This window comes from Trematosphaeria pertusa (assembly GCF_010094035.1).
Source record: "Trematosphaeria pertusa strain CBS 122368 unplaced genomic scaffold BU26scaffold_4, whole genome shotgun sequence".
Taxonomy (NCBI): domain Eukaryota; kingdom Fungi; phylum Ascomycota; class Dothideomycetes; order Pleosporales; family Trematosphaeriaceae; genus Trematosphaeria; species Trematosphaeria pertusa.
This window is the reverse complement of record NW_022987215.1, coordinates 1,960,508-1,977,713: the sequence shown is the minus strand read 5'-3', so window position 1 is coordinate 1,977,713 and position 17,206 is coordinate 1,960,508. Positions and strand designations below refer to the sequence as shown.

The window sequence follows — 17,206 nt, the reverse complement described above, 5'->3', positions numbered from 1 at the left end:
GTTATGCGCAATCATGGTACGTGGCTGCAAGAGAGCCTCTTCTAGATCTTTGACAAGAATGAAGGGGATGATTCTCTTGGAAAAGAGGTTGCTGAAGGCTGAAATGTCGTACTATAAGACCGCTATGAGAGACATCGAAATGAACCTGCCATGACTTCATCTATACCAGCTCTGAAGTATCCTAATTCTCTATTCGAAGATACGGAGATGGCTTAGAGGCGGCAATTCCTTCGATCTAATCCAAGGAGACTACCATATCCACATTGCGAAGATAGTGAGCATGTAATGTATATCAAAACGAAAAGTCTCTCATCGTGGGATGCCCTTACGCCTAAACACCCACATCTATCCAATGCAATGCAATGCAATCCGTGGTATATGTCCCTTGTGTATCCCTGTATCTCGTGAGACCTTTTCGCCACCCCCCAAAAAACCCGGCAAGCGTCGTTACCATGCATATCCAATATCCCTCTGCGATTCCCATTTGTCCTGCATAATTTGCCCCGGGCCTATGTGGAACTCGTCGTGGACGTTTGGCGAATCCGCATGTTCTTTCACATCTGTCACGCGCATGATACGGCCCGTGACCGGGTCCATGATGAACTGGCCAGACTCATGCGCCGAGTCTCGGATGTCTCGCAGAGACGACTCTAGCGCGCCCGACCGCATCGTACCTCCACCCACTGATACTTCATTCAGCTCCATAACACGTCTTGATCCCGCTTTGCCTTCGCTCGCGTCGCGGCCCTCCCCATACCGCTGATATGTCCCACCCTCGCCCACGGAACCGCGCCACAGCCCGAGCCTCGACAGCCAGCGATTTGCCGAGCTGCGCAACATCGGTATACAAGCCGCTATAAGCGAGTGCTGTACCTCGAGGCACGTCAGGAGGCCCTGGAGAATGGCCTGCGCGCTCTTATCCGGGAAGTGGTCTTTCCGCAGCTGGATGACCATTCTGCCGATCGAGAACACGGACGCGACGAGTCCCAGCGCCATGAGCGTCCCTATAACCACTTTCTCGCGTAGCGGCCGGCGCACTTTGCCCAGGAAGGTAAGCGGCACCAGGGAAAGACTGACGTCCGAGCACACGTTGCAGATGCACGTCACGTATACGGTCGCGAGATTCGCTGCCCGGCCCCAGCACTTCCTCGTCTCCTTGTATTTCCCCGTCATATCCCAGATCGCTGCGTACGGTATGCAAGCAAACATATTCGCGACGCCCATGAATCCGATGAGGAAGACGTTGAGGACGATGATCGCGCACACGAAGGCGCGCCAGCGCCGCGCTTGTTGGAATTTGAGCAGCATGCAGGCGATGCTGATTTTGACGAGGCCGGTGGCCCAGGCCCAGAATGGGAGGGCGATTGTTCCGAGCTTGACGGCGTGTTCGATGGAGGAGAGGTCTCGGTAGGGTGGGTGGGTGAAGCCCCAGGCCCAGCTTACGACGTTATAGTGGAGGACCCACATTATGGTCATCAGCACCTGAAGTGAGTCAGTATCCTGTCCATCTACAGTTCTCGGAGTATTCGAATAGACGGTGGGGAGAGGAGATCGGCGTGACCTACGAAGGCTACCGAGACGACGTAGTCATCGATTCCAAACCGCCATGTGGGACGCGCTCTGGTGTAGACCCGTGCGAAGAAGACGAACATTGCTATCAGTTGAAGAATGGGCGTAATTATAAGGTAGCTGGTCGCCAGCACATATTGCTGGTCTGAGACTGGCCGAAGGAATGTCGTAGGCCCCGTGCCGTTTCCGGCTCGAGGAAGTAGGTGTCCATACTCAGTGAAGAGCAGATCCGGTATTCGAGGCATGCTGTCAATGTGGTGGAGCGTGAGCTGTCGGTGTCGGTGGTGGAGACATGAAGTCGCGATAGATTCGGTGGAGAGGTGGGTGGAGGCGCAGCGTATCTAAATATTGAAAGGAATCCTTCAACTATAACATTGCTGCTTTTTCTCGATCTCGACTTCGGCGATCAAAAGCCAGCCGGAAGGGTCCAAGGACTCACATCCTTTTTGTAGGCATGGTGGATATAGGATCGTCATCCCAAGACTGCATTGAGCGCCACCAACCTGTTCGCCCGGGATGCAGGGGTCGCCCACTCCTTTGGGAAGGCCCCTGCGCCCTGTCCGTACAGTCCACCAGTTCATTTGCTATCAAGCATGTCCCGTGCTCAATAAAGTTTACTGAAGGATTGGAAGCGAAACATCTGACCACCTGGGCGGCCCCGGAAGAGCACCCGCGTTCCCCTGTGGCATTTGCGATGCCGAGTCACCCGAATATCCCACCTCCTCTGCGACCAGGCAAATCAGAAACGGGTTCGTGGGAACGCGGCCCGTTCAGCTTTGTCGGAGGATTTTCTAGTTCACGAGCGCCTTCCGTTCCATTGGGTAAATTTCCTTATCCCAGGGCTAAGGTCTAGGGTTCCGCAGCGTCTGTGTTGGATATCACAGGGGGACCGGAGCAACGTTGTTTTGACGCACCAAGCGTGCTATCCTACTATTCGTATTAAGATATGCCTCTTCCGGAAGGAACGAAGGAGAGCTGATGTGTGATGCGACAGCATACCTGTGGAGAAGTGGGAAGATCTACCGTCACCGCCGCGCTGCCGTCATTTCCATAGTCTGACTGGGACCAGCTCAAGACCATGTCTTGGTGATTGCTCAGCTGGAAAACCAGCTGGGCATCTCAGAAGAGTCCAAAGTACTCATAGCGTCTCCATGTCCCACGGGTAAAACGACACTATCACCTAGCTCCCGCGATGATTGCGGGCTTACCCGTCGTCGGTGAAGCTTGCTTGGCTAAGCAGCCGCAGCAGAACAGGTGGGGGCCATAAGGTTTGGCGTTCCTCTCCTTTGTCCGCGGCGACCGCGACACTTTCGAACCTCAAACCCACGTTGCGGCCAGGCTCCCAGTTTGAAATCAAGACCGAGCGATGTAGTATATCCAGATTCAACACCCTCACACATGTCTGCTTTCACAACGCATATCGTAACCAGCTGTCGTCGTCGCGCTCGATCATGTTGAGGGAGACGATGTCGATGGTGGGACTACGTGAAGAAGGCATACATTGCCCCCAGAGGGGTCCGCGTGCGGACTTAGATACAGCTAGGGAAGCATGAGATGCTGCAAATTAGGGATGATGTGGTGCCCTGGAGATTCTGGATAGGAAAAGAGAGCGGGTGGTCGAAGTTGGGGGCCGCTGTATCTGGCAGTAATCAACAGTTATACACGATCCGGCAACGCACTAGGGTCTTCGGAGGGGCAAATATGCGTGGCTCATGCAATGATACAAACATTGACAGGCAAGTGATTGGGATGAATGTGTTTTATGCTACCTGCTTCCTCTCCTTGGAGTACCGTTAGGCAAACCCCGTCTGGTCGGTAGGAAGGGGTATCCGTTCGCCGCATTGGCCGGCGAAGGCTCATTCTCGTTCAGTCTTTTCCACAACTCTCCGATCCCTGCTCTTTTCGCCGGCAACATGCTATACTGCAAACTGTACAGGTTCCGTCGATGTATTGGTGGAACGAACTGGCCTGAGCCGAGGCAGAGAAAGACGCTGGGCGAGAGGTAATGTTTGCGTATCCGGTTCCCAAGCTCGAAGTAGGACTGAAACATTGCGCGAAGCGGGAGGGGTATCGACTGCATCGGATGAGCATGGGCAGCTCCGAAATAAGTGAGAAACGTACCTTGAGGAGAACATAAGACGTCGGTGCTGACAACGCTGCATCCTGGACGGGGAAAGCCAAAGCGTTCATATCTTGCAGCTCAAAGCATATACCACCTAACATGGTCTATTAGTAAAAGCGGTCGCCAAAGGGAGGAACGAATATGTGCATACCGGGCAGTCGTCGCGAGTCCTTAATCCGAAGCATGACTGCGAAGAGTGGAAAGTGGTTTAAACATGCCAGGCCAATCTCTAGCCCGGCCTTTAGACCGATGACTGCAACGCGGGCCGTGGCGAATGTCAGGTAGAACACAAAGACTGTCGGCAACAGAAAGAACAGCAGAGTGAAAAGAATAGTGCCCAGAAGGAGCTGATCTAAGTCGTAGTCGCACGAGTCGATCCGATTGCGCAAAACATTTCGCTTTCGTCCGCGGAAAAGGTGGAACAGCGAAATGATGATAGTGAGCTGCCAATGGAAGATGCGAGCAGATGCAATGTAAAATGAGTAGATGTGCAAGGTGAGCAGTGAAACAAGATCGGAGAAGAGGGAGATGGGCATCGTGGCACCGGCGAAGGCGGAAAAGCCAATGAAATGGACGATACCGGGTAGATGCGGACGGAGAATCGCCATACAGCCTGGCGCTGTTAGCTTAACGCAGGTGGAGGTTCTTGGATGCACTCACCTGCCCAGTGGTCAATGACCCAAAGAAAGAGATCTCCCATAAAGTCAGCTAGCTCCGAGTTGAGTTTCAAGCCACCGGGCCACTCCATAAGCCACGAGATCATCCGCCTCAGCCCTTCGACAGACCACGCGTTGAGGATAACGTCGATTTGGGACGCTAAAAAGCGAGAGTTCTCAATGATGTACGAACCCAGAGCAATGCCAATGATAACGTCGTTCGCTACTAGCCATAGGCTGTTGTAGAAGCGAATGTACTCGGGGTGGTTATTGGTGACGCTTTCCCAGTTTCCTTTCCGCTTGCGCAACGTCATGTATTGAACTGGCCAGTAGCAAAACTGCTGCAGCCGGATGTCGACTTGTTGTGCTGTGGCGGATATATCTTTCAACGCAGGAGCGTCCGGTGACCCCGGCCTCCAATCCAAGATGCGTAGAATCACCTCACCAGCGATACGATGAGCCATCAAGCCAAATATGAACAGCCGGGCTGCTACCGGGTACAGCCAAGTCGTCCAGAAGTAGCAGAGGATGATGTAGACGTAGTCCCAGAGATCGTTGGCAGATTCGACCACTCGTTCGCTCACACTCAGCGCCCGCTTCATTCGCCTTCCGATCAGGCCAATGTTCTTTTGCAGCAAAGCGTTGAGCTCAAACGAGCAATTGATTTGGTGAACGATCATGGGCAGGGACAGCTCCTTGTGTGTAGACGGATGCGACATGACGGTGTGCAACTTGAGCTTTTCCACAAGCATCTCCTTCTTTTTCCGTTCCTCCTCCTCTTCCTCGGCGTCTGCGAAGGCCGAGTCCCATTTCCGGCCGTCTGCTTTGTCACCCAGAGCAAGCGACATGGGAGTGAGCGAGAGATATTGCATGCGCGTCGGGTGCGGTCGATCGTACACAATGACCTGCACCGTCAGATGTGTGTCGGCTGGGCAGTCCAGACGTGGAAAGCAGGTGGCGGTATCGGTATACATGGCGAGGAGGTGCGGATCGAAGGAGTGCGAAGGGCTCTGTGGGTTGAGGCACCCTAGAACGCGCAGCGACGAATGGCCGCATCGCTTGAGCAGTTCCTGGGCATTGTGAGGAGTGTGTCGCAGCAGTGTTCCTACTAGCAGCGCATTCTCGACATTGCGCACCTCGACCTCCTGCAGGATGGCTACCACGAACACATCGAGCTCGGAATTACGAAAGCCCACGATTACGCCGGGAGAATGCCCCTTTGGCGCATCAGAGGGCCAGAATATGCGCATCAGCCCATTATGTGTGACCATGTCACCATAGTGTTTCCCAGCTAGAACGAGCCGCGTCGCTTGAGCTGTTCGCGAGCAGATATGCCGCCGCCTGCCGGTCGTGGATGCTGTCCCGTGTCAGCATTTGTTCCGCCTTTCTGATACTGCTACTGACCGCGTCCGTCTCGTGCGCGGCGATGCGCTCGATGGGCAGAATGAAGAGGAAGAAGAATATCGAAAGGATCGCGAACCCCTTCGCGGCTCTTGTGACGACGCCGTGGTCCCAGGCGAAAATGGCCAGCTCGTACAGGCGGGTAACGAGGTCCCAGCGCGCAGTCGAGTAGCCCGCAACGAAGATTCCGAGCGTGACGATGGAGAAGGCGTGCATTTACAGCGTCATGCCAAGCCGGTACGGGTCCGTTGCCGAGTCAAGCTTTGGATTTGCGCGGGGAGGGCGAGGCTACGGCAGATCAGGGAGTCCAGCGAAGGAGCTGTTCTTGGAGAGCGCTGGATTGAGCAGCGCTGGGAAAGAGCCGGCAGTCGGCCAGCGCATGGTGGAGCGGGCGTGCAGGAAGGGAGTGAAAGGCCCACATGTGCATTGCGGACGTGGAAGCTCCGACTTTCGTTTGCTGCTTGCGCGCTAAGCCTGAGCGAGGCTAGCGCGCCTTCCCTCTCGACGGCAACGAGCTCAACTTCGACGTAAACACAAAGTCGCAGAAAGAAACGCATCCTCACAGAGCACGAGCTGAGTTGTAAGCTGCCATCCGGCGTACTTCCGGTAAGAAACATCTTTCCTCAGTTACGAGAACATTCTCTTTACTATTACAGTTCATGTATTGACCAATCAACGTGCGCAAAGACGCCTTGTTCGAGATGCAGCACTCGAAATGGGCCCCAGCCGCCCAGGATCCGCCGCGGGACTCCGGCGAGGGCTTCAGCAGGCAAAGGTAATGCCAGGAGCATCTGAATTCCACATCTGCCCAGGTGGGCAGCGCATTCACGTCTCGTGATTTCGCGGCGGCAAGATCCTGTAGTTGCCGAATCCGGCAAAGCGCCAACGCGTTCGGCTAGCCTTTCGACTCTCACCGGAGCGGTAGCTCCAGCCTTTCTTCCACCCTTTCACGCCCACGCAGTATTGCTGCTCATGCTGATCTGTCGCTAACTCACTTAGCGCACCGTTTCCCAGCTCTATACAAGTTCGGTTCAATCCGGAAGCGATGGCGATCTGCACCTTCTACCAACGGGGCATGTGCAAATTCGGTGGTAAGCTCCTACAGACGCGCTCCAACGTGGTCAAGCTCACACACCCCAGATCAGTGCAAGAATGAGCACCCAGGAAGCCAACGCGATGCCAACCGCGGCTTCGGCGGCGGGTATGGAGGTTCAAACGCCAACCGCTTTGGCGCCTTCAGCAGAGGTGGCGCCGACAGCTATCGACCTGGACAGCAGCCAACTGGCGCTTTTGGAGGTATTTATCCCATGTGATGACATTGCGCACCCGCGGCATCTGCTTCTATAGTGGCGGTGTGATGAGCGAACAGCATTATCTGACGAATCTCACAGGCGGTCGCGACCCCAGGAACATTCGCTTTCATCTCAGCAGAGAAGACATCAAGGCCGACCTCACGGATCAGCGCCCCACCTATCCGCTCTCATGCTACGGACCTGGCCGAGATGCTCCTCGTCAGCTGATAGAGGGTCCGGTCGAAATCAGCCCGGAGGAGCTTCGATCGCGATACTACTCGTATCGAGCAACCGGCAACGAGGCTGTGGCGGTAGGTATTATCTTTCCAGAGTCCTAGCGTATCTGACAATATGCAGCAACAAGAGGAGGCCCAGCTCCACACAAAAATGGAGCAGCAGGTTAAGGCCATCCTTGATGATCTCAACGGCGCAATCAAGTATGTCGAAGATGGTGCGGATATCCATCCAAACCGGATCGACGTTGCCCAGGGAAAGGTACCAGCTCCGGTGAATGTACCTACTGGGGTCCCAGCTTCAAATCCCTTCTCCAAGGGTCCAGCAAACCCTTTCAGCGGCGGTTCTCAGGCGCAGACCTCCACGTTTGGGCAGTCATCTACGCCGGCGTTTGGACAGGCTTCCGCTCCAGCATTTGGTCGACCCGGCGTGTCCGCTTTCGGGCAGCCGTCCGGCCTCAGCGGTGGTTCGGCATTCGGGAAGCCTTCGATGCCTGGCGCGGGTGCTTTCGGTCAGCCATCTGCCGCAAGTGGTGGTTCCGCGTTTGGGCAACCTTCAGCTTTCGGAAAACCTTCGATGCCAGGCGGCGGTGCGTTCGGACAAACTAGCTCCCTGGGCCAACAGTCTGCATTCGGACAGCCTTCAGCCCCAGGAACAACTTCTGGATTTGGAAAGCCTTCTATACCGGGCCAGACTTCTGCTTTTGGTCAGACGGGTGCCATGGGACAGGCAGGTGCATTCGGGAAACCCGCTTTTGGGCAGACCGGGTTCGGCCAGCCTTCACAACCCGGAGCCGGCGCTTCGCCTTTCGGCCAGCAGCCGCAGGCTAGCCAGCCTCCTCCCTTTGCTCAAGCGCAGCAGGCAAGCCAATCCTCACCATTTGGCCAGCAGCCTCAACAAGCAAACACATTTGGTCAGCCTCAGCAACAGCAGACACAAGCTCCGGCAAACCCGTTCAGTGGGTCTGCTTCATCCCAAGCTCCAGCTTTCAGTCAGACAGGCTTCGGAAAGTCGCCCGCCTTCGCCGCGCCCCAGAACCAGACTCCTCCGGCTCAGCCCGCGAACCCATTCGGTCAGAGGACACAAAGCCCAACCGCGGCGCCTTCACCATTTACCGCAGCACCTCAACAGGCCAATCCGTTCGGTCAAGGCCAGCCTCAGGCCCAGCCCCAGCAAGCTGCTTCCCCGTTCGCGCAACAGGGTCAGCCCGCCGCAGCGCCTGGAGGCGGAAAGCCTATTGATCCCAAAGATAGATTCAAAGAGGGTAGGCCGGAGGAGTACGAGGGAGAGCAAGGCAGGATGTTGGAGGAGGTCTACAGGCGGGTCGGACAGACGGGTCGCTTTAACGACGATGAGGACATTCCGCTGGTGCCGCCAAAATGCGAGTGGATCACGCCGATTCTATAATCTCGGAGAGAGCAAGGGCAAACTGCTCGCTTCATAGGGGAACAAACGGGCGTTAGGGCAGAGAACTTGTACAGCATGGTTTGAATCTTCGAAGGCGCTCAGGGTGGGCATTGGCGCTCAGGAGGCATCATCATGCGGTCCTGGATCCCTGGCTTAGGCTCGACTACGGAATGCGGTACCAGCCTTCATGATCAGTGGAAGCCCAAGAATAGTATGCCACGGCTGTCGAAAGGGCATCGTGAATGGTAAAATACAAGAATAAACATGAAACCCCCAAGGCAGAACGTACTCTCGGGCAGCTTCCTGGAAGGGATAATAAGTACGGCTAGTAAAGATTCGTAAATGGCGAGCCTGACGGGGTTGCTGATGATGTCAAGAGCAAATCGTCATCTCGGCCGCCCCAGAAGGATTTGGTCCTGTGATTGTGTAGCTTGGTCATCTGCTGGAGTCGCTATCCGAGGAGAGACGTGACGAACGTTCTCGGGCGCGAGTCTCCGCTGTCCCTCCCTCCATCCGCCCGCCAACGTCCCACTGCCATCGAAAAAGCCTTTCTTCCATCAAAAATAACGCGCATATCCTAAGAATCATCGTATTCTCTGTTGCCGTATACTAACCGCCGACCGAGAAAAGGCCTACAGCATGTCGGCATCGTGTTCCTTACATAGACGCTCCCCGGCTATTTTTAGCCCAGGATTAGAAACACAGCGCCGCCTTCTCGTGGACGCCACGTGCGACACAAACATCTCCGGGGCCGCGATCCCTCTCGGCATTTCGAGCGTACCACGCACATTACATATTGCGGCGGTGCTGCTGGGCCGAACCGTCCCCAGTCCGGGTAGAGCAATAACCCTAACGGCGGTCGGTGAAACGAAACGAAACACCTCTCCAATCGGCCACGCCCATGAGCTGAGCGATCTAGATCCCGTGCGCGCATCTTTCGTCATCGCGGTGGATGAAAAATAAGCTTAAATCGAAGGCTAACAATAGCAGTGGGGGGTTGTCAGCATCAGCGTTGGCGTCTTTTTCTTTGTCGTTGCGGCTGAGCTGCGCCATGAGGGGGCTACTGTACTGCGCCAGACCGCCGAGATGGTGTAAGATATTTCGATTTCAGCTCTGCTATACCTGTTTCGCCTGTATCAGCGAGATTTCGCTTCTTCTCATTGGCTTTGTTTTTGGGGATTATGGGGTCTTGCTTGCAGAAAGGGACTCGTGTTGCTGATGCGCTTTTCGGCGGCTTGGTGTTGTTCTCCGCACTCTTCATCTCGTGTTCTGCGGTGGAGGCTGAGCGAGGGTATCTTAGGATTACCAAGAACGCAGCGCACACCGCAGCCGTTCCGGGAGCGACCCCATCCGAAGCCATGTGTTCAGCAAGAAGGACATGCTGACGGCGAAGAGGGCGCATACTCTGCTATAAGTATGCCTGGAAATCTGCTCAAATGTTCTCTCTCATCTCACATCAACACCAACACAAGCAACACCAAGCCTTTCCATTTCCGTTTCCTATCTCCTGTTTCCTAGCTTTCCTAGTCGTTAATACACTAGTCGCTACTTCCACCAGCCAGCTATCCAATCACTACCAACCAATCAACCAATCAATTCCTTTAACTCCAACCCCATCAATCAAAATGGTCGCCTACACTTCCCTCGCCGCCGCGGCAGCCTTCTTCTTCGGCCTCACCGCCGCCGCACCCCCCACCGTCCGCTCCACGGGCGTCGTCCACCGCATCTTCGCCGGCAGCACCGTCGAGAACGGCGGTCTGCACTTCGAGCCGCAGAACGTCGTCGCCGAAATCGGCGACCTCATCGAGTTCCACTTCCTGCCCAAGAACCACACCATGGTGCAGTCGTCGTTCGACAAGCCGTGCGAGCCGCTCGCCGGCGGCGCCGGCATCTTCGCCGGCTTCAACTTCGCCACCAAGGAGGGCGAGGCGCCCAACGTGTTCCAGTTCACCGTCAAGGACACCCAGCCCTTCTGGTACTACTGCAGCCAGACAGCCGGCAATCATTGCCAGAGCGGCATGAGCGGCGTTATCAATCAGAACTTCAACAGCGATAAGACGCTCGCGAAGTATAAGGAGATGGCGAAGAATACGGTCACGAAGCAGCCTTCTGCTGACCCGCTGGCTTCGCAGGGTGGGTGGATCGTGCCGAATAAGCCTTTGTAAGCGGTGAGGCCTGGAGTGGCGATGGAGCATGTATGCTTGAGGTTGAGGGTGGATCGTTTTAGCATTGCATTGGTTGGGCTTTTTGTGATTGCATAGCGGTGGCGTTTTTTGCTGTTCTTTCCTTGCTCTTATCTTTCCGCTGCGCTTGAGCAGGTCGGTACTTCGCGGCCACTTGTTGGTTGGTAATTTCTAGAAATATAATATCACACTCCTTCATTCATCACTCAGGCTTCCTCTGTGAAAGTCTTCATCCGCTGCGTGTATCGCTGCAACTACTCCTGCTCTTGCAAGCTCCAGCGCGTTTCTAGCTTTCTTGAAATGGGAAGCTGTGGTAGGCTGGTGGGGTGGAGGGGACGGGTGGAACTCCGGGGATTATGTTGGCATTGAATGGTCTGACCGGCGACGAGCTTGCGACTTCGGACGAAACAATCTCGTCTGACTTCCCAGAAGACTTGACTCGTTTCGTGAGCGCCGCTGTTGGGAGAGTCGACGAACAGTTCCTCGTCATACGGGTACGCTGGATCTCTGTCTACGATAAAATGCGTCGGACGAAGTGTTATGTGAGCATGAAGGATTGGACGACTGGACAACGGTTCGAGAGCGTGCCGTTCCACGCGGTAAGGGCGACGACTAATTGATATCATGGAGGAAATGAAATGACGGGTATGGAGACGCAGCGGCGGGCTGAGTTTGGCGGGGAGAAAGGAAAAAAGAGATATGGCGCACGGGGGAGGAGCATGGGCGAGAGATGATATGCCTTGAATTATGGGGCTGGCCGCGTGAAAAGTTGTAGAGCGTGGGTTGGGCCATTCGCACTGGCTTTAGTGCTTGAGGATATCGTTGGATGTAATAAAGGTGGTTTGAATATGATGGACAAGATCAACATGGGTGTAGTAGCGCCCGAGACGGCGGGGCACTAGCGCGCTTCTACTGGTTGTGGTTCTCGGGTGCCTGCCAAGCGATTCCGTCATCGCCATGATCAGCCCTAGATCAACACCTCAGCCTTAATACTTGCGCGTTCTTCTTCAGCATGTCTTCATCTCTTCATAGAGCGTTTTCATCACAGGACAAAGAGTGCCAAAACCCGTGTTACCCTCCGCGCAATGCACAGCTCACCCCTCGTATTCACCCCCACTTGGCCGACGTCACAGTCAGCAGATTCATTCCGTGGCGGCTCAGCTAGCGAACGGCTACCGGCAGCCAAGTACCCAAATCTAATCATTTCCCAGATCCGCTCCCCAATCAATCGCCGAAGACAAGGCCGTGGGCAATGCATAGCCTTCTCCAAGTAGACTTGCCATGGAATTCTTGCTCGATTCTCATGCCTTGTCGCGAGCATAGCTGACGAACGAGCATGGCTGTACGAATCTAGTTGTTGTCGCCGTGGCTATACACCGTTTAGCTCTCGCCTCTCCGCTACCGAGCCTCAAACGCGTCAACAGCTCCCTAGAATAAATCCTTGGTTTTGTGACCAAGGGTCCCTTCCCGTTCTTTGACTTCTTCTCGTCTCCACCCTCGTTCGTCCCATATATGTGCTAGATCTGCGTTTACAACCTCTCATTATCTCTCTCTGCAACCTTTAATGTTCTTTTTGTTTTTTCTATGTTTGCAACATTCGTTTTCGTTCCAGTATTTCTCTGGTGTGTCATAGGCACCCAAGCTGCTGAGCTCGCTGACTATGTCAAAACCTCCGTGCGTCATTCCGCTTCGAAGGATTGCGAAACACCGACTGACTACAGCAGACCGGCTCTGAAAATGGAGGAAATACATTTCCTGGAGTCAGCCGCCCGTTCGGCATCGTCAAGCTTGGGCCGGACGTCTACACAGGAAATGCCGCTTACTCAGGTTATGCACCGAATGGCGACTTGACCGCCTTCAGCTTGCTTCATTTGAGCGGTACCGGCGGAGCGCCAAAGTATGGGTACGTACGGAGTCCTCACTCTGTCTCTACCTAGCGGTTCTGATCGAGTGCAGCGTCGTATCACAAATGCCCGTGTCTGGCGCCATTTCGAATCCATTACACGGATACAATGCTACCAGAGCTGCTGCCGACGTTACCGAGGTCGGATACTACAAGTCATCCCTGAATAGCAGCGTCGACGTCGAATTGGCTGCCACGGAGCGCGCAGGGATGCTCAGATACACCTTCGCTGAGGACGGTGTCTCAAAAAACGTGATTGTGGACATATCCCATATTCTCCATGCTTATCGTGACCAAGGCTTGAGCCAACGTTACCTTGGCGGTAACATATCGGTCGTCGAGGACGACGGGCTGCTGTCATATAGAGGGCATGGATCGTACGATAACGTATGTTGCTTGGAGGACCAGACCATGAGCGACATCGGAAAGAATGCTGATTTTCGCGCTTAGGGCTGGAATCGATCTCCAAAATGGACAGTGTACTTCTGCGGACAGTTCGATTCTCCTGCTACGTTCAAGACATTTGTCGGCTATGGGACCGATCGAACCACTCTGACTGAGTACTCTACGAGTCCTACGGTGCAATCAACATCTCGTCTGGGAGCTGTCTTTACCTTTGACGAGACTTCTATCACTTCCCGCGTCGGGGTATCCTTTGGTGAGTTCTCGTCCGAGAAGCCCTCTCGCTTTCCAGATTAACTCTGCGAGGGCCTGTTGTCGAAGCCACGTCTAATGGATGTGAATAGTCTCGGAAGAGCAAGCATGTACCAGCCTAAACAATGAGATACCAGCGGGTACTAGTATTGAGACGCTGCGGAACGAAACCCGTGGGGTCTGGAACGACCAGGTCTTGTCTAAAGTCACAACTACCGATACAGATCAGACGAAGCTTGAGCAACTTTACACCGCGCTTTACTTCATGCATCTTTTGCCCATTAATAAAACGGGCGAGAATCCCAACTGGCAGTCGTCGGAGCCTTATTATGACGATATCTTCACTTTATGGGATATCGTAAGTTGCTCCTTAGATGTCGTTCTATTCAATCATTCGCTGACATTCGGACTCAGTTTCGATGCACTACCCCTCTGTTCCATGTCCTGCAGCCTGTCATGTACGAGGAATTCATCCGAGCATTAATTGACATTTGGAGGTTCGACCATTACATGCCAGACGCTAGATCATCGTTCTACAACGGCGCCACACAGGGCGGGTCGAATGCTGATACTGTTCTTGCTGATGCGTTTGTCAAAGGTGTGCGTGGGAAGGTCAACTGGGAGGATGGCTTTGCGGCTATGCTCAAGGATGCGGAAGTCACCCCTCCGGTTCGCAATCTTGATCGCGACCAGGGAGGTTCAACAAAAGATGGAAGAGGAGCCTTGCCGGACTGGCTACAGCATGGTTTTATTACCCCCAAATTCGTGCGGTCCGTTAGTCGGGCTATTGAATAGTGAGTACAGCGGAGGATCCCACGCCTGGTCTTGCTGACCGTGCCCAGTGCCGGAAACGATTTTGGGTTATACCAGGTTGCTTCGGGATTGGGGAACGACTCCGCGGCCGCGAAGTGCCTGCACCGGTCTCGGTATTGGCGAAATCATTACAACACGAACGTTACCTCTCTTGGATTTTCGGGCTTCGTGATGCCACGGAACGAGAGCGGCTTCATAGAGTGGGACCCAATGAGCTGTGGTGGCTGCTACTGGCTGGATTACTGTGAGTAGTCGCTGATCTGTTTACTACCTCTCTGAAAGCTGACGGCGCCACAAGACTACCAAGCCCTGCCTTGGGAGTATACATTTAACCCACATCATGACATCAACACGGTCATCGCCCTCTCCGGGGGACCGGAAGAATTTGTCGAGAAACTGGACATGATCTTCAAGCCCCAGATTCGACAGGCCGGCAATGCGCGCTTCAACAACACGATCCAGAATCCGGGTAACCAGCCCAGCTTTGGCAGCCCTTTCCTGGTAAGTCCATTCTACGCCGGGCCTTAGTCCCTCTAACCTTCAATAAGTTTAACTTCGCCGGGCGCCCCGATAAATCAGTCGAGCGCAGCCGCTACATCGCGAAAACGTATTACTCGCCGACGCCTGGAGGTCTTCCGGGAAACAGTGACGCCGGGGCTATGGAAAGCTGGCTCCTCTGGGTAATGATTGGGCTCTATCCCATCACCGGGCAAACTACATTTTTGATCGGCTCGCCATGGTTCTCCAACCTCACCATCTCGCTAGGCGATGACAAGCACTTACGGATAACGAGTTCGGGAGGCTCAGATGACGCCTACCATGTCCAGAGTCTTACTATCAATGGCGGAAAGTGGACTAAGAGCTGGGTCGCATGGCCAGATGTGTTCGAGAGCGGAGGCGAGATGCATTTCGAGCTCGGAACGGAGCCCGCTATGTGGGCGACTGGAGAGCTCCCTCCGAGTCCAGCAAGCGAATTTGGCACTGAGGCGCGGGATAGCGTACCCTTTGTGGAGCCGCATGATCCACTACCCAGCAGTACTAGGGGGATCACCAATAGTCCGGTTGCGAAGAGCACTCAGGATTCCGTATCAGGCGGCGCTTTGAAGGGAAGGGAGATTGCAGTCATTGTGGTGTTCTCTGTGCTCGGTACTGTTGGACTTGTGGCGCTCGCGTGGTTCATCCTGAGAAGGGCACGGAGAAGGAGGGCCGCCGGTGGGGTGTCGCCATTGCGGGATAGTGATGGAGAGAAGGTAGAAAAGGAGCCCCGAGGCACACCGCCGGTTCTGTCTTCGGATTCGACGTTGAATGTGCACTAACCCCGGAGAGAGCAGAGCAACTATTTTATTAATAAGGAAGCATATTATTTAAATCTTTACTGTTAATGTAAGGTTGGAGCCGTCTAGAAGAGCGAACAAAAGGGGGCAAAGGATTAGTGCATGTGCGCCTCAGGCTGCGCCACAGCTTATCGATAGGACCTGGAATTTCATGGCCCCGCAAAACACAGAAAACACAAAAAGCTGCTCTCGCTCTCCCACCCGACGCGAAGTCGATACCACACGATGCCGCCTTACGAAAGCGACTCCTCCGACGAGGGCGAGGACTACACTGAGACCAACGTGCTCCTCGGTTACGCATCAAAGGAAGCGACTGGCGACACCGTCTCCCACCTCGGAGGCCAGCCGGTGCGCCATCCCCAGACCCACCCTCAATAAGGCCAGCGTGCTAACGCGCTTCACAGACATGGCTCGACGAGAAGACGGCCCCTTCCGGCGCACTCGCCAAATGCAAAGTCTGCAACGGCCTCCTCACGCTGCTCCTCGAGCTCAACGGCGACCTGCCCGAGCACTTCGCCGGCCACGAGAGACGGCTGTATATTTGGAGCTGTAGGCGGAAGACGTGTCGGAGAAAAGCGGGGAGTGTGAGGGGCATACGTGGGGTGCGTGTTGCGAAGGGCGCCGCAAGCAAGGCTGGTGCGAAGGCGGAGAAGACGGCGGTTGGGCGGGAGAACAAGACGCAGCCGCAGCCGCAGCTGGGGGAGTCGCTGTTTGGCGTCAAGAGTAGCGGCGGTGCTGCGCCGCCTGCAAATCCGTTTGCGAACCCGTTTGCGACGAATTCGAGCGGGAAGGGACCCGCGAATCCTTTCTCCTCGGCGCCTACCGTTCAGGTCACGTCCAAAGACGACAAAGATGAAGCATCTACAATCCTCCCAGAGACCTTCGCCTCCAAAGTCCGCCTCTCCTCACCACCGCCGTTGGCACAGCCAGCGCGCCCTCACGAACCCTGGCCGGCAGAGTCGGCCTTTCCTCCCGCGTATCCACACTACCACCTTGACGCCGAATACGAAACACTCGATGCGCCGTCTGCTCCTCAGATACCAGAGAACGCACGCATGGACGTAGATGCGGAGGGCAGTGGAGGAGGCGGAAAGGAGGATAAAGAGGTCTTTGAGAGCTCGCTCGACAAGACATTCCAAAAGTTTGCGGACAGAGTAGGGCAGAACGCGGAGCAGGTGCTGCGATACGAGTTCAAGGGCAAGCCGCTGCTCTACAGCGACACCGACAGCGTTGGCAAGCTTCTTGCGGCGTATTCCGAGCACGGCTCATCTTCAAACACGAAGGTCACCATGTCAGGATCAAGAGGCGGATCAGGCATGCCACGATGTCAGAACTGCGCCGCTGACAGGGTGTTTGAAGCTCAGCTGACGCCGCATGCTATCACTGAGCTGGAGACGGACGAGATGAGCATTGATGGGATGGAATGGGGCACCATCATCCTGGGCGTGTGCAGTAAAGACTGCGGGCCGAGTGATGTCGCGGAAGGCGAGGTAGGATATGTCGAGGAGTGGGTCGGCGTGCAGTGGGAAGAGGTGGCTTCGAAGCGGTGAGGTGCAGTTAAGGTTCGTCATCTTCGACATCTCCAACCATCAGCAACTCATCAGCCGAACCCGGTTCTTGGACCGATTCTTTTCACAT

The 17,206-nt window shown here is 55.0% G+C and overlaps 6 protein-coding genes across 6 annotated transcripts; 4 read left to right on the top strand and 2 right to left on the bottom strand.

Annotated features, from left to right (window-relative positions):
* Positions 1-169: 169 nt before the first annotated feature.
* Positions 170-2,022, bottom strand: BU26DRAFT_602779 (uncharacterized protein). Its single transcript, XM_033835376.1, has 2 exons — positions 1,566-2,022; positions 170-1,482 (listed from the first exon to the last, which is right to left on the bottom strand). The coding sequence occupies exons 1-2, from the start codon at positions 1,812-1,814 to the stop codon at positions 448-450; spliced, it is 1,284 nt and encodes a 427-aa protein (XP_033687389.1). The 5' UTR covers positions 1,815-2,022; the 3' UTR covers positions 170-447.
* Positions 2,023-3,228: 1,206 nt separating this feature from the next.
* On the bottom strand, positions 3,229-5,818 carry BU26DRAFT_256299 (Gpi1-domain-containing protein). The gene is made up of 5 exons (XM_033821203.1): positions 5,752-5,818; positions 4,352-5,704; positions 3,843-4,304; positions 3,691-3,785; positions 3,229-3,643 (listed from the first exon to the last, which is right to left on the bottom strand). Exons 2-5 carry the CDS (start codon positions 5,616-5,618, stop codon positions 3,335-3,337), a joined length of 2,133 nt encoding a protein of 710 aa, XP_033687388.1. The 5' UTR covers positions 5,619-5,704; positions 5,752-5,818; the 3' UTR covers positions 3,229-3,334.
* An 850-nt stretch (positions 5,819-6,668) lies between these two features.
* On the top strand, positions 6,669-9,001 carry BU26DRAFT_256232 (uncharacterized protein). Its single transcript, XM_033821201.1, has 4 exons — positions 6,669-6,839; positions 6,889-7,044; positions 7,140-7,351; positions 7,398-9,001. Exons 1-4 carry the CDS (start codon positions 6,794-6,796, stop codon positions 8,679-8,681), a joined length of 1,698 nt encoding a protein of 565 aa, XP_033687387.1. The 5' UTR covers positions 6,669-6,793; the 3' UTR covers positions 8,682-9,001.
* A 1,305-nt stretch (positions 9,002-10,306) lies between these two features.
* On the top strand, positions 10,307-11,285 carry BU26DRAFT_502861 (uncharacterized protein; the record flags this gene model as incomplete). The annotated part of the gene is made up of 2 exons (XM_033826666.1): positions 10,307-10,842; positions 11,144-11,285. The coding sequence occupies 2 exons, from the start codon at positions 10,307-10,309 to the stop codon at positions 11,283-11,285; spliced, it is 678 nt and encodes a 225-aa protein (XP_033687386.1).
* A 1,032-nt stretch (positions 11,286-12,317) lies between these two features.
* BU26DRAFT_256237 (glycoside hydrolase family 92 protein) lies at positions 12,318-15,590 on the top strand. Its single transcript, XM_033821202.1, has 9 exons — positions 12,318-12,538; positions 12,589-12,767; positions 12,821-13,154; positions 13,218-13,425; positions 13,514-13,779; positions 13,836-14,215; positions 14,264-14,478; positions 14,533-14,735; positions 14,783-15,590. Exons 1-9 carry the CDS (start codon positions 12,449-12,451, stop codon positions 15,548-15,550), a joined length of 2,643 nt encoding a protein of 880 aa, XP_033687385.1. The 5' UTR covers positions 12,318-12,448; the 3' UTR covers positions 15,551-15,590.
* Positions 15,591-15,665: 75 nt separating this feature from the next.
* BU26DRAFT_479997 (uncharacterized protein) lies at positions 15,666-17,118 on the top strand (the record flags this gene model as incomplete). Its single annotated transcript, XM_033825687.1, has 3 exons — positions 15,666-15,916; positions 15,973-16,851; positions 16,933-17,118. The coding sequence occupies exons 1-3, from the start codon at positions 15,794-15,796 to the stop codon at positions 17,116-17,118; spliced, it is 1,188 nt and encodes a 395-aa protein (XP_033687384.1). The 5' UTR covers positions 15,666-15,793.
* Between the last annotated feature and the right edge of the window lie 88 nt (positions 17,119-17,206).

Excerpts from the sequence above, each read along its gene's own strand:
- BU26DRAFT_256299 (XM_033821203.1), bottom strand. The coding sequence starts at position 5,618 with ATGGTCACACATAATGGGCTGATGCGCATATTCTGGCCCTCTGATGCG. Across the intron at positions 3,786-3,842 it reads GGACTCGCGACGACTGCCCG|GTGGTATATGCTTTGAGCTG; the intron begins GTATGCACATAT and ends AGACCATGTTAG. Across the intron at positions 3,644-3,690 it reads CGTCTTATGTTCTCCTCAAG|TCGATACCCCTCCCGCTTCG; the intron begins GTACGTTTCTCA and ends CATCCGATGCAG.
- BU26DRAFT_602779 (XM_033835376.1), bottom strand. The coding sequence starts at position 1,814 with ATGCCTCGAATACCGGATCTGCTCTTCACTGAGTATGGACACCTACTT. Across the intron at positions 1,483-1,565 it reads ACGTCGTCTCGGTAGCCTTC|GTGCTGATGACCATAATGTG; the intron begins GTAGGTCACGCC and ends GACTCACTTCAG.
- BU26DRAFT_256237 (XM_033821202.1), top strand. The coding sequence starts at position 12,449 with ATGTTTGCAACATTCGTTTTCGTTCCAGTATTTCTCTGGTGTGTCATA. Across the intron at positions 12,768-12,820 it reads GGCGGAGCGCCAAAGTATGG|CGTCGTATCACAAATGCCCG; the intron begins GTACGTACGGAG and ends GATCGAGTGCAG. Across the intron at positions 14,479-14,532 it reads CTGCTACTGGCTGGATTACT|ACTACCAAGCCCTGCCTTGG; the intron begins GTGAGTAGTCGC and ends CGGCGCCACAAG.
- BU26DRAFT_256232 (XM_033821201.1), top strand. The coding sequence starts at position 6,794 with ATGGCGATCTGCACCTTCTACCAACGGGGCATGTGCAAATTCGGTG. Across the intron at positions 7,045-7,139 it reads GCCAACTGGCGCTTTTGGAG|GCGGTCGCGACCCCAGGAAC; the intron begins GTATTTATCCCA and ends CGAATCTCACAG. Across the intron at positions 7,352-7,397 it reads CCGGCAACGAGGCTGTGGCG|CAACAAGAGGAGGCCCAGCT; the intron begins GTAGGTATTATC and ends GACAATATGCAG.